Source organism: Seriola lalandi, unplaced genomic scaffold (assembly GCF_002814215.2).
Source record: "Seriola lalandi dorsalis isolate HSWRI2012SDOR001 ecotype SW California unplaced genomic scaffold, Sedor1 jcf7180002054953, whole genome shotgun sequence".
In the NCBI taxonomy this organism is placed as follows: Eukaryota; Metazoa; Chordata; class Actinopteri; order Carangiformes; family Carangidae; genus Seriola; species Seriola lalandi.
In genome coordinates, this window is record NW_019525504.1 from 1,033,509 (window position 1) to 1,049,374 (window position 15,866).

Here is a 15,866-nt window from a genome sequence, read left to right on the forward strand (position 1 = left end):
ATTGGGGCCATCCATTCCTACTGAGAGAAGCTGCCTCGTGTTGAGTTGTGCAACACATTCCTGTGAATTATCACACAGAAGAAAGTTTGTTTAAATAACATTTATTGCTTAAGTAAACCACATTCAATATAAAGACATACAGTAATATTGTATATGCTTCAAATGACACATTATTATCCTAAAGTAAAACATGAGTCAGGTTCCTATGGTCAGAACTGCTTTGCCAAAGTTAGATTATTGGTTCTCCAAATGTGGCTCACTATAAACAAAATCCACACAGTATAATATAGATGTGTATAAGAGACAGCTCCAACTCAGTGACGAGACATTGACCAGTGGTGGAAATATCAGTCAGTCAGTCAGTCAGGGACATTCCAGATTATAGGGCCCTGCTGCTGTGGTCCAGACAAGAAGGAAGGGTAAAAACAGAGATAAAAGAGACCTACTCATGGGTTATTTCCTGAAACCAGTTGGTGGCTTTATGACTATGACTTTATATTACCGTAGGAATTTGTCCATTGTGGGACAGTCATCAAACATTGATTTTTGATTTGGGGCGGATTGGACAATGTATACTATCGTTCTAACAACTTCCTGTTTAATGGCGAAGCATCAAAATCTGGTGCACGGCCACAGCCGCAGAGTTCAACGAAAACTCACAATTTTCACAGTGAAGCATTGTAACCCGGTTATGCATTTTATAACCAAGTTTGGGGCAGATTGGACAAGGTATAATAGATGTGTATAAGAGACAGATGCGCGTGTGTGTGTGTGTGTGTCGCTCGTCAGGCTGTGATGTCCAGTGACTTCGCCGTGTCCAGGTTTAAACACCTGAGCAAGCTGCTGCTGGTCCACGGTCGCTGGTGCTGCTCTCGTCTGGCCAACATGGTCCTCTACTTCATCTACAAGAACGTGGTGAGTCACTGACCAGCGCTACTTACATTACAGAATCTGGTGATGGTAAATGACTGCACTCATATCATACAGAACATTCACACGCACTCATGCAGCTCATCTCTGACACACATACACACACACACACTCACTCACACTCACACACGCCGGGAATCGAACCACCAACCTTCAGATCAGGGGACGACTCGCTCTTTCCCCTGAACCACAGCTACCCATAAGGCCTTGGTTTTGGCTCTCGCATTCGGCGCCCTATCATTGTGGCGGCGTGATGCCGCTACAGAAGCGCTGAAAGACCAATTAAATATTTTTTGCCAGGATCATTTTTCATCTGTGAAAACAAACAGAGAGAAGCAAGTGAATTTTTTACTTTCTTCTCCAAAAAAAAAGACAAAAAAAAACAAAAACATATTTGTTTGTTTCTTAAAAAACATTTTTGTATTTTTTTTCACAAAAAAAAAACTTACAAAAATGATCCTGGAGAACCAAGTGAACGTTTTTCTTTCTTTTTTTTCTATTTTTTCTTTCTTCTCAAAAAAACTAAAAAAAAACGTAAAAAAAAAATAGATTTCACACAAAACAACTTTTAAAATGAGGAAGGAAAGGAAGGAAAGGAAGTGAATTTTCAGACTCAATACTTGGAGCAAAGGCACAACAATAATGAAATAAAGGTTAAAATGTAAATCAAATGTTTGATTAAACACCCAGCCAGTGAATGCATTTAAACTGGCTTGTGTTGTAGTTAAAGCAGGAAGTGGTCTGCACTGATTTAAAGATTAGTCATTTGTCATAATTACAGTATCTTTTGTCCACATCTGCGAGGTCAGTGTTCGAGTCACATGATTTCTCCCACTAACACGTCTGCTGACTGACACAAGCACTGCACAATCCAGCTGAGATTCGAACCCCATCCAGATGTTGGAGAGTCCTGATCCCTGTCTGTCTCTGTGTGCAGATGTATGTGAACCTGCTGTTCTGGTATCAGTTCTTCTGTGGTTTCTCTGGGAGCGTCATGACCAACTCCTGGGTCCTCATCCTCTTCAACCTGATCTTCACCTCCGTCCCTCCTCTCATCTACGGCGTTCTGGACCAGGACATCCCTGCGGACTCTCTGATGAGGCTGCCTGAGCTCTACCAGGCTGCACAGGCCTCCAAGGTCACCGCACACACACAAAGACACACACAAAGACACACAACGAGAGCTAACACAAAAACCTAGCAATCCCAGCTGTTTTTCAGCACAGTAACAACAACAGTACAACACTTCCCACAGCACTTCTGACCGCAGGGCATTATTTGTTTGGGTGTTAGTATGTCTCACCACTAGGGGGCAGCAACACATTGATGATGGGTCATGTTACACAATCAAGTCAAGTTTTTTTGTCTTAAGATACTAAAATAGTGTTTGCATTGACATATACTACAGTATGATAATATAGAAATATATGCTAAGGCTTGATTTATCCTTATTAATGAGTATGACTTGACTGTAATATCAACTGAGCTAATAAAGAAGGATTTAGGATTAATCACAGGACTGTTACTCTGGGTTGAGTTAGGCTAATCAGATGATCGCTGATAGTTTATGTCTTTGACAATGTCAAGACAGTATTTGGCTTGTCTTCACATTCATAATTTATTATTATTATTATTATTATTAGAAGTAATAATTATTTTAGTAGTAGGAGTAGTAGCGTTGTTGTTGTTAGTAGTATTAAATTAATATTAAATTTTGTCCTGCCATGGTGTCAGCTCAGCGTCCCCTGCATATAACTGATACATACACCAAAACATGTTTGTCACCTGGTTCAGTTTGTCAGCTGCTGCTATTCATGGTTGTTAATAGAACTTCTGGCTCTAACAGGAAGTGAAAGGAGAGTGAACAAGAGAGAGAGAGAAATGAAAACCATGAAGAGCTGTTTCTCTGCCTCTATCTGATTAAATGTAAATAAATAACACTTTGGGATTTTTTGGTAGTTTTAACACATGTAATGTATCCATCATCCTCCTGAGGCTGCGTTAGCTCTGAGGGACTCCAACTGACTCAGTGGTTGTGAGGTCCTGCTGCAGTCCCGCCTGTGGACACTCACACATGTCTCCTGTGTCTCTGCAGGTCTATGTTCCCCGCATGTTCTGGATCAACGTCCTGGATGCATTTTACCAGAGTCTCATCTGCTTCTTTGTCCCGTACTTTGTAAGTGATCATTCAGTTTTTATTCCATGGTGCCGATCAGCTGATGCGGCTTGCCTGTAGAGACGTGTGCTCTGACGGCCTGACGGCTGATCTCTGGGTGTGTGTCGTCACACACTCGCGACGTACTAACACTGTTGTGGTCTCAGGCTCTTGCAGGTTCAGAGGTCGGGGAGCTGGCCTTCGGTTCTCCCATCAACGCCTCAGCTCTGCTCGTCATCCTGCTGCACCAAGTCCTGGAGAGTCACACTCTGGTCAGACACACACCTGCACTACCACCTCTTTGACTGTGTGTCCTGCAGTGTGTATGTGTGTGGACCACAGTGTGACCCTCTGCGTTGTCTTGCAGACCTGGATTCACGTCCTGATCCTGGTCCTCAGTGCTGGTTCCTATTTTGGCTTCGTGCTGCTCTTCAGTGTGTCCTGTGTGACCTGCAGCCCCCCCACCAACCCTGTGGGGGTGGAGACACTCCAGATGTCACAGCCTCTCTTCTACATTATATGTGCTATCACCACGGTGACAGCTCTGTTACCCAGGTACACAGACACGCACCCTCACATACACATACAACCATACACACACACACACACACACATATTAACCCTCCCTCCCACACACACACACACACACATCAGTGCAGCCTAGTGTGAAGAATTTGTCACAACTCATCAGGTCTGTTTCCAAAACATCAGCTTCATGCAGCCGACACCAGCTGCTGTCTCTACACAGCTCGTGTGTCCTCTGCAGCCTCCAGTACCTGAACATCCCTCTGCATGAGGCTGGTCCTCATCAGCTGGTAGCAGTCATATACTCAGAGCAGAGCCAGCTGCTGACACACAGGAGATACAGGCCAACGCCTGGACACTGTAGGAGCATCAAACATCCCAAGGAATTAAACACACAATGTGAAAAACCTGGAGGACCCTCAGAGAGCACAGACTCCGGTGGCCCCTGAGAGCTCAACGCACTGCAAACACATGCAAACAGACAAAACACACACAACTCCAGAAAACATCTTCATCACTCTCACAACACATGAGCTGCACAGACTCACAACACAACCAAGGACACAAACACGTTAAAATACACTTAATATTGTTTTCTCCTTTAGAATATTTCTCTGCAGAAGCTCCAGTAGCACAGGCCTGTATACAGACTGATCATGTGACCAGGAGATATTAACAAGTGTCTGCTCTGCTGTTCATCAGACTGTGGTGAACACACCCGACATGTTAACGTGATTCATCTCTCTGTCCAGGGTGTTACACTCAGGTTAATGAGGTGAAAATGACAAGTGAACTCAGGTGTCATGATACAGTCTGTTTAAGGCTGAATTATTATTATAATTATTATTATTATTAGTATTAATAATAATAATTATTATTATTATTAGTATTATTAGTATTAATAATAATAATAATAATAAATCAGTTATAAAAATCAGATCGAACTGTCAGTCAATAGTCGTGTTTACATCAACATAACATATACAGACAGGATAAAGTGTCACTGTCCTCTGGTGGACAAACTATGTAATGAATATTCAGATTCAGACATTTTATTATCCCAAGTTGGAAACTTGATCTGCAGCCAGGGGTTCAGATTAAAAACAGGTAAAAAACAAAATGCAACAATATACACAAAACAATAAAACACACAACACAATAAAACACACAACACAATAAAACACACAACACTGTAAAAAGACAGTTTACATGTGCTGATTCAGCAGGGTTGTTGCACAGGGGATAAAGGAGGTTTTTTAGTCCTAGTGCACCTGAAGCTGGAACTCTAAATCTACAGGCTTCAAGCTCAGAGTGAAGGGGGTGGGACACTGTTATTATTCATTACAATTACCCGAAGAGGGATGAGGGCCCCTCGTTTTTCTGTCCACCCAGTCCTGCCTTTTTTTTTTTTGCCATTTATATTGATCCTCCGTGTCTGTTACCAAGAATAAAAAGAAAATCTCTCTGCAGCCAAAGTGTGCAGACAGAAATCAGGGTAAAAAAAATCACTGCACCAGCAGGTTTCCTGGAGGAACAATAATGAATCACTGAATCTATATTTTGACTGGCAGTTGCAAATATGTTTATAATATTCTGATAAAAAAGAAGTGTACATCAACCCAAAGACGAGGCAGTGAGGGCAGGTGAAAACACAGAGGTGTGTCTGTCCACATCATGTCCAATCAGCTGAATCTACCACAGGTGCACTTCAGTCAAGCTGTAGAAACCTCTCAGAGATGATCCAGAGAAATGGAGGAGCCTGAGCTAAACTCACAGTGTCTGAATACATGTAAATAAAACTGCATCAGAACACCATGTGAATCAGTTCAGGAATGAACTCTGTATCTCTGACATGTCTTCTCTGTGGATTGTGACGCTCTCCTCTGTCCTGTGTGTCCACGTCTCCTGCAGGATGTTGTGTCGAGCTGTGCACAACACCCTCTACCGTTCCGCTGCTCTGAGATCAGCTCAGAGGGACGATGCGGATTCAGAGGACTACCACCGGAGGATGAAGCGCTGGAACCTGAAGCACTCCAGAGTCAACAACAGGCTGCCAGTGTGTGCAGACAACCCGGGCCTGGAGCCCAGCACGGCTTCAGTGGTGTCCTGACCACACACACGCACGCACACGCACACACACACACACACACACACACACACACACACACACAGAGAGTCATGAGAGCAGGCAGACTCACACCAGTATGATCTTGACCTGACAGTCCAGAGAAGACTGGATTTCCGAGCACGTCACAGACAGAGGAATATTCCATGGTGCAATAAAAGTCTCTGTACATATGTTCCCTCTGTGTTGCACTACTCCTCTGTGTGGACAGACTCTGGCTCAGTCTGCTACAGGTCAGCAGCCTCAAGAACTCACGGTGATGTTCCATGAAGAGAACCGTGTTTTTAACTGGACTGGTTCTACCGGATGCATCAGTTCTGCTGAACGCCGTGAGCCACCATGTTACAGGACGCCTGCTGGATTCATGTTACAGTCACACCGCAGCTGAAAGAAACCAAATCTGCTGTTACGTCTTAGCTTTCAACCACCACCTGTGGCCTTCTTCAGTGGGTGGAGTTGCTCAGTTATCATGGACAGAGACACAAACCAGGTGTAGAGTGTCTGTGTGGAGGAGGCAGACAGGTACCACTGCTGTGTGTGTGATCCAGGTGTTTTGCCACTGTTATCTCTGTAACCTGCCTGCTGATGAACAAACACAGTGACCGGCTGACAGCTCAACCTCTCTCTCTGAAGCTGAGGGTCGGTCACAGTAGTCAGCTGTGTTCAGATTCAGGGGCCGCATCCGTCAGAGGACGTGGTCTACAAACGGGCCACACCTTCGTAGACCATGACATCACCAGCTGTTCCCGCCCCTTGCTGTCGCATCCAAAACCGTGGCTCCTGTCACCTAGCAACATTACTTGACAACATGTAACTTTTTTTTTTTTTTCACAAAAACTTGAGGTGTTGAAGGGACAGTTCGGGTTGTATGACGTAGGGGTTGTGTGAGGTAGTCGTGCATAGTCAGCGTGTTACCTGCAGATTCAGATCAGCGCACTGAGTGATGTGTTGCTGTGGGTAGGGCCAGCAGAAAAAAATGTTTTAGACACTTAAAACACCCACTGAAACAATCCAAGATCTGTGTAAACGTAGAAAAGAATATTTTCAGGGGGTTTATCTTCCTGTCAAAACACTACTTCCCTGTTGTACTACATTTTTTTTCAACCACTGGACTATCCATATTCATACGAACGAGCGCACCTACAGCACAAACTCTCTGGTTCACTCAGCTGACCTGCAACTGCACCTTCACTGCATTGGATTGTTTCAGTGGGCGTTTTTTAAAAGTGTCTGAAACACATTTTTTTCTGCTCAGCCTGTGCACAGCAACACATCACTCTGCTAGTGTGCTGTGTTCCCTGCCGCCTCTCGTCACCGGCAGTGTGCTGATGTGAATCTACTGCAGGTAACACACTGACTATACACGACTACCTCACACAACCCCACGTCAAATAAACCCGAACTGTCCCTTTAAGGCTCTCGGTTTTAACAGTTGAACCCAATACCCCAATACTTACATTTAAAAGTGTAATCAGAGAGCTCTCTGTTGGTGTTGTTTGCTTTTAATTAGCGGCCCGCAATGAATCTTGGGATAGGTTGGGTCCAGGAAAAGAAGGACACATTTGAAGGAGCGTTTGAAATGGGACAGTGTAGTCGCACCGCTGTGACACAATTGATCTTCAATTGCAGCCTGCGAAGGATGCAGCCCCTGAATTGAGACAAAATTTATACTGTGAGTCTTACACTGAGCTGATTCTGGATCAGTGTGTTCATCTGCTGATGTTGTGTTTATATTTGACCTGACAGTCACATCAGAGTTTGTAACGTTCATTGTGTTTGTGTTATTAATATTTTAACCCCTGATTGAACCAAATGAGACTGAAATCCGCATCGTTATTTATTCTGCAGTTGAAACGGATGTTAACACGTGACGGGGTGGAAACACTTGCACCCGAGATCCAGTGGTTACTTCCTGAAGGGCCGTGTGAGTTTCACCTCCATCAATACACCTCATGTTTACAGGCTGTCGTCATGTGACACAGTCGTTCAGTGATGGAGGTGCTGTTGTTATCGGTCTGTTTCGTCATTGTTCATGTCATGTAAAATGAGTGGAGACTGAATGAAAACATGTTATTAGGTTTGTTAACCAGACTGAAACAGGACTACTGATGCAGTGCAGCCAGTTGACAGAAATGACCTTACTGCCTCTGTCTCTGAGTCCCTGTGATCATTGGGACAAAACCAAGCCTTAACTTTGATGCAGGACCTCCAGGTTCTTCCTACAGAAGACGTGATGACGAGTCACTGATGAGGATTTTTATAATGATTCAGTTGATTTGTTGGATGTATGAATATAAACCTCTGTATCTACAGACGTTTGTGTTTGACTTTGCAATAATGAAATAAAACCCTTTTTGTTCAGCCCTTGTGTAATCTGTAATCAGCAAAAAGGAAGCTTCTGGCTCAACGTACGCCTGTGTCCGGTTCATATGCTTCCACATCTGGACAGATTCCAGCTGTTATTGGCTGAGGAGCTGTAAGATTGTCTGTTTATGCGCCAGAATTGTTCCAGATATGGAAGTAGCATCTGACAGTCATGCTGGCCAGATTCATGTCTTTACTTGTGATGTGTAATGAAGTCGTCTTGTTGTGTTTGAAATGTTAGAATATTAAACCACATGACCAGATGAGAGTTACAGGAAAACCCTACTTTTTTTTTTTTAAAAAGATGATTGGCTGAACATCATGTGACCATGTTAGGAAACAATGTTTACAAAACCACGTTCCAGGTGAGTGCACCTGTACCTCAAGTATGTTAATCGCCGAGAATGTTAAAAAAAAAAAAAAAAAAGGGGAAACAGACCAAAAACGTCTCAGCGGAGCGTATTTCCTCCCTGGGCGTGTCAGTCCACTTTCACTTCTGCGTAGCTGCTGCTGCTGCTGCGAGTCTCAGACCAGACCAGGACACGAGCACGGAGACTGGGCTGCAGACATGAGCTTCTACAGGTCTGAGTCTGCTGAGGACACGCGGGACGAGCTGGAGACTCTGGGGTAAGACCGGTAACACTGTGACGTCAGGTTCACCTGCTCTAAGAGAAAGGTGAAGGCTTACTGCAGCAGAATATCTAACTGTAGAACTCGCTGTCACCAGAGACTTGTCATTTACTGCTGCTCGGGTCTTGTTGACAGGTTGGACTCGTGATTTGCTGTCCGTAGTCAAATATAATGTAACTAAAGGAAATTAGGATGAAACTATTTTTTGTCGTGTTCCAGTAACAAACAGTTCCTCAGAAACTCTGTAAAACTGGTTCATACGGTTCTAACATCTGATGAAGTAAGACACTGAGTGCTGTCTTTATTAGCGACACCTGAATCGACATTAAGGGAAGAGTTAAACTACAATTCTCCAGTTTATGATTCAGAAAACAGTCAAGGAAAGAGCGGTTTCAGAAACCACTACCTAGACCTGCTAATGAGAGATTTCTTCTGTGTTTTCACAAACGGATTTTAAAGTGTGTTTCAAACAGCACCGAGACTTTAACCCGGGAGTCTGACACACTTTAACTTCCCTTATCTGTCCCTTAACAGTAGAATCCGAAGCTTACATTCAGTTTATTTATTTGTATTTATTCATTTTATTTAAAGAAGTCACACTGGGATCAAGATCTCATTTAAAAGTGAGACCCGAGTACAGACAAATGAAATAAATAACAAAAAGAAATGATTAATAGCAGAAAATTAAATCACATTGTCAGTGATTTTATATATACATTCAGATGCGTGTTCATATGAACAAATGCACATGTGGTTATATAAGCAGTGATCAGAGTGTACATTTAAATTACATATTAAATATAAGTTAAGATTCCCAACCAGGTAGACAATAAGATGACGACTTAAACACTCCTAACTGCAAGTTAGAAAAGAGATAACAGTTACATCCCAGGTCAGTCAGACTTTTAATGAAGTTTATGTCTGATTTTCAGTCTGTTCTGTAAGTTATTCCACACTGCAGCAAGATATCTGAAGGCTGCCAAGATTAGTATTTACGGCCGGAGCATATATCATCAGCCAGTTGTTAGAATTTGTATTAAAAGTGGAACGTCTTGGGCACAGGAGCGATGAGAGCTAGTAGATGTGTTGATCTCACCTAGTACCAATACAACCTCCATCATTGTTCTCCGTGCTGAGGACAGTTTTCAGTGTCAAATGAAGAATCTGCAGCTGCATTTAAAACATTGCATTTTTTTTTTTTAATATTTGGCTCATTTAAGCGACTTCTCCTTTGTATATCTTGTTGTTGTTTCTTGAATTTTTTTCACATCCTCAGTAACTGTTAATGCAAATACTGAACTTTCACATCAGCTTCCTGTTTTGCATCTGTCTCAAAGTCTGAGGTTTGTTTGACGGAAAACTCATCCCTCCATCCTCTGAAGACCCCTGGTTGTATTCTTCTGTAACCTCCCTGCACATATCACCGAGCTGCTGCATGTTAGGCAGAGGAAATAAATCAATAGGATTGCAGGAGGTGACGATATGATCATATCCCTTTATTGTTTTGCTGAATTATTTTGTCCAGCCTGGTGTAGGTCGGTGGTCTGGCTGTGATGGTGTGACAGGGACCTCCACATCACCCTTCAGATGGTCTTGAGTCTGATCTGATTCCAGTCCACCGGATCAGATCTGTGCACACATGTAGAAACATATCCTTACTAATACTGTAATATTGATTTCACCCCATTGACCAGTCCTACTTGTTGCTGCTTTTAAATGCTGTTTAAAACTAGAATTACCACCACTCAGACTAGTTTCAGATTATGCCCCTGTTTACCCAGAGTCATATGAAATATTAGATATATATTATTGCTGAGTGAAGGCTTTAGTTATGGCTAAAAAAGCATTTTGTGAGATCACACTGACCTTTGACCATAGAATTCTAATCATTTCATACTTGAGTCTCAGTGAATATTTAAGTCAAATTTGAAGAAGTTCCCCCAAGGCGTTATGGAGATATCATGTCCAAGAAAACACATCTTCTCAGACTTTAGAGACAAAGCGTTTGACTTCCAGACTGTTGGATCATGCTGGTGAATCTCTTGAACAGATTGGGACTCCCTCTCAGCTCACCACAATATTACAGGTTATATTTATTTCCTGTGTTGAAGGTGGTACCATTATGACCTGTCCCGCCACGCTGCAGAGGCCCTTCTCTTATCCAACGGCAAAGATGGAAGTTATCTGCTGAGAAACAGTAACGAGGGACCAGGCTGCTTCGCTCTGTCTGTCAGGTCAGTCACTTCACGTGGAGGAAGTGCACCATGGTGGTGGTTAGTTTGACTGATAAGGTGATACAGTACTTCATGAGTACAGACCGAAATGTTTATGTTGCACCAAGTATTGAAAAATGGTACCAAAGGTTGACAATGAATGTCTGATTCATGAACTTCTTTATTTAATCTTTGATCGTCCAGATAACCATGTTGACAGTTACAGATGATTTTATTTAGAAAAGTTTGCGCATGGCTGCTGCTAGAAAACATTTAGAAAACATTTAATACAACCTTTGGCTTCTTTTGTTGAATAAAAAATGAATCATATTTAGATCTATTTTCGTTATTAGATATCCCAATGTCAGCTAAGAATAGAACTCCCCTGTTCTGCCCCAAGCATCAAGTAAAGTGACAAAAACTGCAGTTCCTCTAATGACCACTAGAGTCTGACTCCAACAGTGAGTCAATCCCCATAGACTCCCATGTTAAAATGTCCAACTTTACAGAAATGAATATGCTTACAGCCTGGTACAAAAACAGTTTTGGTCTCTACAGCTAATTTCTTCCTTCATGACAACTGTTTATTTAACTCACCTGTTTACATTTTATTAAGACTTAAAGTTATGCTTAATTGAGGGCGTGGCCTCTTTGAGTGACAGGTGGGTGAGCGTATGATTGCCACAAAAAGGTATGCACCGAAGTCTCAGCTCCACATACGCCCCTCCTCTTTGTCCATATCTGGATTAGCTGGGAGTTAGGGGCGGAGTCAGATACTGCCAAGATGGCAACGGTGGAGCAGCTCAGTCTGAGCTTCAAAACTGCTCTTCAGAAACCCGTGGGTGATGTCACAGAGGCTACGTCCATCTTTATTTAAAGTCTAGTGGAAATGTCCCACTGTGCAGACTGATATTTTTGTAAGAATACGTCTTTGACCAGATTAAATGTTGTTTGTTTGTCAGGGCCAAGGATTCAGTGAAGCATTTTCATGTGACACGCAAAGACCACGGCTACGTGTTTGGGTTTAATGAGTTTAGGACCCTCCATGACTTTGTCAACCACTTTGCTAACCAGCCTCTGCTGGGCAGTGACACAGGTACGTAGACATTCAGGATTTTTACATGTTACCAGCTCATGCAATAAAACAATGTGTTGCTCTTTTGGCAAAACAATTATAAGAGTCATGAAATACACTGGATAATAAAGCTTTAAAATCTCACAGGGAAATGTAAGACTCTACTCTGAGGGCAGTTTGTATTTCATTCCATTTAAATGATGCATAGAACCTGAAACCAGTTCTTCCAGTATTACTGCAAACATGAGGGCTATTGAAGGTTAAGTAGTTACTGCACCGTGTACTGTGGATACTAGATTTAAACGAGAGAAGACATATGAGGTAGTTTGAAGCTTCAACAGTAGAGCTTTATAAATGAATAACGTGAGTTGGCTGTTTCTTCTTGACTGTAGAGAGGGCCAACCCATGATAATATGTCTATAGTCAAGGACATGAAGGTTGACTACACAATAGTTCCGTAGATGAAAGAGACAGAAATAATTCTGTACAAGGAACCAAGTTTGATTTTTGATTTTGAATCAAGTGTTGAATATGAACCTTGAATGATCCTCCTTTACTTCTTCTGTCACCACTAAAATAATAGTAATAATGATAATAAATAGTTTTTGTTTAATTTGTATTATTATAACTGACAAAGGTTGCACCTCCAATTTTCCTACAGCTGTTCCTGGGATCCTTCAATAAAGCAGCAGTAGATGATCTCAGTTTTCTTAGAGGTCTATAGTTAATCAGGGAGTTAGAACTGTAGGTTGGTCCTTGTTCATTAAGGCTTTTGTATCTAAATGTAACAGGAAGCCAGTGCAGAGCAGCTAAAACTGGACTGATGTGCTCTCTCCTCTTGGTTCTGGTTCACAGGAGAGCTGTAGAGTTTTGAATGAGCTGAGTAAAAAGAGCATTACAGTAATGATGTTGGCTTGAAATAAAAGCATGAATCAATCTTTCAGCATCTTTTTGGTTTATAAATGGCTGTAGTTTAGCTGTCCCTAAGGCGGAAAAACGATTTTTTTAGTCACCCGTGGGACTTGAAGTTTAGATCTGAATCCGAGATAATGTCGAGACTTGTAACCTCAGATTTAATCCAGGTAGTTTTCCCAGGTTTCCCCAAATTGTATCCCTTTATAGTGCTGTCATCATTTGGGATCTGAGGGAAAAGCCGTGTTTCAGTCAAACTAGGACATTTGGGGAAGTAAATTAAAGTCTTGAGATGTTTCAATTATACATGATTACTGGAGGTGACAAGTGGCAACACACCCTGTATTTTTTTTCCAATGCACCAAGAGAAACTCCTCACATATCTGTGTAGTTGTTGGGTGTTTTAATGTCGTCGTCGTCGTCGTCCCCCCCCCAGGAACCCTGATTGTGCTGAAGTGTCCGTACCCGTGGCGTGTGGAGGAGCCGTCCATCTACGAGTCAGTGCGAGTTCACACAGCCATACAGACAGGACGCACAGAAAACGATCTCGTGGCGAACGCACCATCGGTATGACAACCCACTGCACACACCTGAGAGCAGGTGACATCAAGAAATACCACAATACCTCAGTGATGTCATGTGACCAAAACAACCCATGTGAGCAGTCACATTCAGCTTAAAAGATAATTCTGAATTATTACAACATAAGTATGATATATATATATATGTATATATATATATACTTTTGGCATCACTTCTAGCTGTATCACTTAACCATGAAGCTGTTGGGGCACCACAAGCTGAAGCTCAGTTTTCAACCACATCTCTCAGTCCTGACCAGTGAGTGGAGTTATTGCTCAGTTGTCGTCTAACTACGCATTTCACCAGTGAGGAGGAGGATGGAGGAAAGGGTTGCTCCGTGTCAGGGGAACACACTGGAGTTCATATGAGAATCCCACCCTGACTTAAGACCTGGACGTCGTTGCTAACTCAACAGGGAGCACCAGAAACGTGATGATGAGAGTGAGTCAAAAGTACGTAACACCCTAAGATCTCTGCTTTCTCTCCGTCTTCCCCTGAGAGGAAGACTGTGGTGGTGTATGACATCATCATAACATCACACGTGACAGCTGTTGAGAACACCACATCAGTGGATCAACAATAATCCTGGAAAAGACCAGACCAAAACCGCTGACAGCATCAACTGGGAGGAGGTCAAAGGTCGTCGACCATGAGTCAGCTGTGAGCGGAGGAAGATCAAGGAGGACGTTCACATCTGACAGCAGAGGTTAACAAACACTGCCACCTGTTATTGTGATGGGATGACTGGACTGAAAGGACCAACAGCTTCATTCACTGATGAACTGTGAGATGTGGTAGAAAAAAAGCTAGTAAGTGGACCTTGAGTAAGATGATTTTTGGCCCAGATCCACGTTGTAATAAACCAGAATTATCTTTAAAAGTGAACGCTGGACTCAGCAGTAGAGTGATGTTTGTATTAACGCTGATGTGTTTCCAGCTGGGCACTAAGGAGGGCTACCTGGTGAAACAAGGAGCGTTCGTGAAGGTGAGAGCAACAGGAAACCTGATGTCAGTTGTTGTGACTGCGGGTGAAATGTTGTGTGACTGTAGCGGAGCAGGACTCCGGACTGATGTTTAACTCTTCTTCTTAACCTTTGTCCAGAACTGGAAACAGAGGTGGTTCACACTCAACAGATATGAGCTCAAGTACTTCAAAGACAACACGGTGAGAGCTGAATCTGCTGTTTAAGTGTCAGCTGCTTCCTGTCACTACAGAATACAGTCTGTCAGCTGCTGTGTGTCTGTGTTGCAGACTGAGGAGCCCATCCGGACCCTGGATCTGAGAGCCTGCTCTGCAGTCCAGTTCGACTACTCTCAGGACAGAGTCAACTGCTTCTGGTGAGTGATGGTCAGTCACTGATCAGAGCTGTGGAGGACCTAACATAAAGAAATGTGGAAGTTAAAACCAACTACACATGACTGTTCCAGCATTCAAAATATGCGGAGACTAGACTTAACTAAAGTAAACTGAACTGAACTGAACTGAACTAAACTAAACTAAACTAAACTAAACTAAACTAAACTAAACTAAACTAAACTAAACTAAACTAAACTAAACTAAAACTAAAACTAAACTAAAACTAAACTAAACTAAACTAAACTACACTACACTGAACTAAACTAAACTAAACTAAACTACACTACACTGCACTGCACTGAACTAAACTAAACTACACAAAGATGAACTAAACTAAACTTAGCTTAACTAAACTAAACTAAACTAAACTGCTGTTTGGTACAAAGTCATGTGAAATGTTGGAGGAACCGCTGTCAGTCTTCAGATGCAGCCTCTGAAGGATGTGGCCCCTGAGTTGAGACACAGCTGGTGTTTGCTAACAAGTTACGTACTCACGAGCTAGTGAGGGTTGACACACCCACACTGACGAGCTGGAGGTGGTGGTTGCTTGGAGAAGCAGGTGTGGACAGATTTACCAATATTAGCCACGGGATGATGTAATAATGCAGGGGTCAGTCTGATGTGGATTTTACTGGTGAAAGTACAGGATTTAAACAAACACACAAAGGACTGAAACATGTGTATATGATATAATAAAGAGATAATGTGGATGTAATATTGGCACAAGCACAAACAGTAAAACATGAAGAGAGAGTATACATGAGAGCAGCCGCAGCTCTGCAGTCTGTGTGTTTTCTGAGCTCTACTTCCTCATGGCAGCAAAATCAGACATTTGAGTTAGTTTGTAAAAGAGGAAGTGTGGGGAGGTAAATAAGAGAAGGAAACAGGCGACGGGAAGGAGAAGTGCCCATGAGCTCCCACACCTCACCTTTATACAACATCTAATACTGATCAGTCAGTCATCCAGCCAGACAAGGCAGTGTTGGGTTTGATTTATA

The 15,866-nt window shown here is 42.6% G+C and overlaps 2 protein-coding genes across 4 annotated transcripts in view; both read left to right on the forward strand.

The window, feature by feature from the left end:
* Positions 1 to 8,096, forward strand: part of atp10d (ATPase phospholipid transporting 10D) — a 38,077-nt gene extending 29,981 nt beyond the window's left edge. For all 3 annotated transcript variants that reach the window (XM_087170566.1, XM_023394740.2, XM_023394741.2), the window contains 6 exons: positions 790 to 915; positions 1,868 to 2,068; positions 3,026 to 3,106; positions 3,253 to 3,357; positions 3,453 to 3,640; positions 5,522 to 8,096. In XM_087170566.1, the coding sequence (XP_087026692.1) occupies positions 790 to 915; positions 1,868 to 2,068; positions 3,026 to 3,106; positions 3,253 to 3,357; positions 3,453 to 3,640; positions 5,522 to 5,720 (900 nt within the window). In that variant the 3' untranslated portion in view covers positions 5,721 to 8,096. The remainder of the gene's footprint in view (positions 1 to 789; positions 916 to 1,867; positions 2,069 to 3,025; positions 3,107 to 3,252; positions 3,358 to 3,452; positions 3,641 to 5,521) is intronic.
* A 488-nt stretch (positions 8,097 to 8,584) lies between these two features.
* dapp1 (dual adaptor of phosphotyrosine and 3-phosphoinositides) overlaps positions 8,585 to 15,866 on the forward strand; it is a 12,370-nt gene continuing 5,088 nt past the window's right edge. Inside the window, exons 1-7 of the mRNA XM_023394727.2 lie at positions 8,585 to 8,726; positions 10,841 to 10,963; positions 11,905 to 12,038; positions 13,366 to 13,496; positions 14,449 to 14,496; positions 14,614 to 14,676; positions 14,764 to 14,849. Of these exons, the coding sequence (XP_023250495.1) occupies positions 8,668 to 8,726; positions 10,841 to 10,963; positions 11,905 to 12,038; positions 13,366 to 13,496; positions 14,449 to 14,496; positions 14,614 to 14,676; positions 14,764 to 14,849 (644 nt within the window). The 5' untranslated portion in view covers positions 8,585 to 8,667. The remainder of the gene's footprint in view (positions 8,727 to 10,840; positions 10,964 to 11,904; positions 12,039 to 13,365; positions 13,497 to 14,448; positions 14,497 to 14,613; positions 14,677 to 14,763; positions 14,850 to 15,866) is intronic.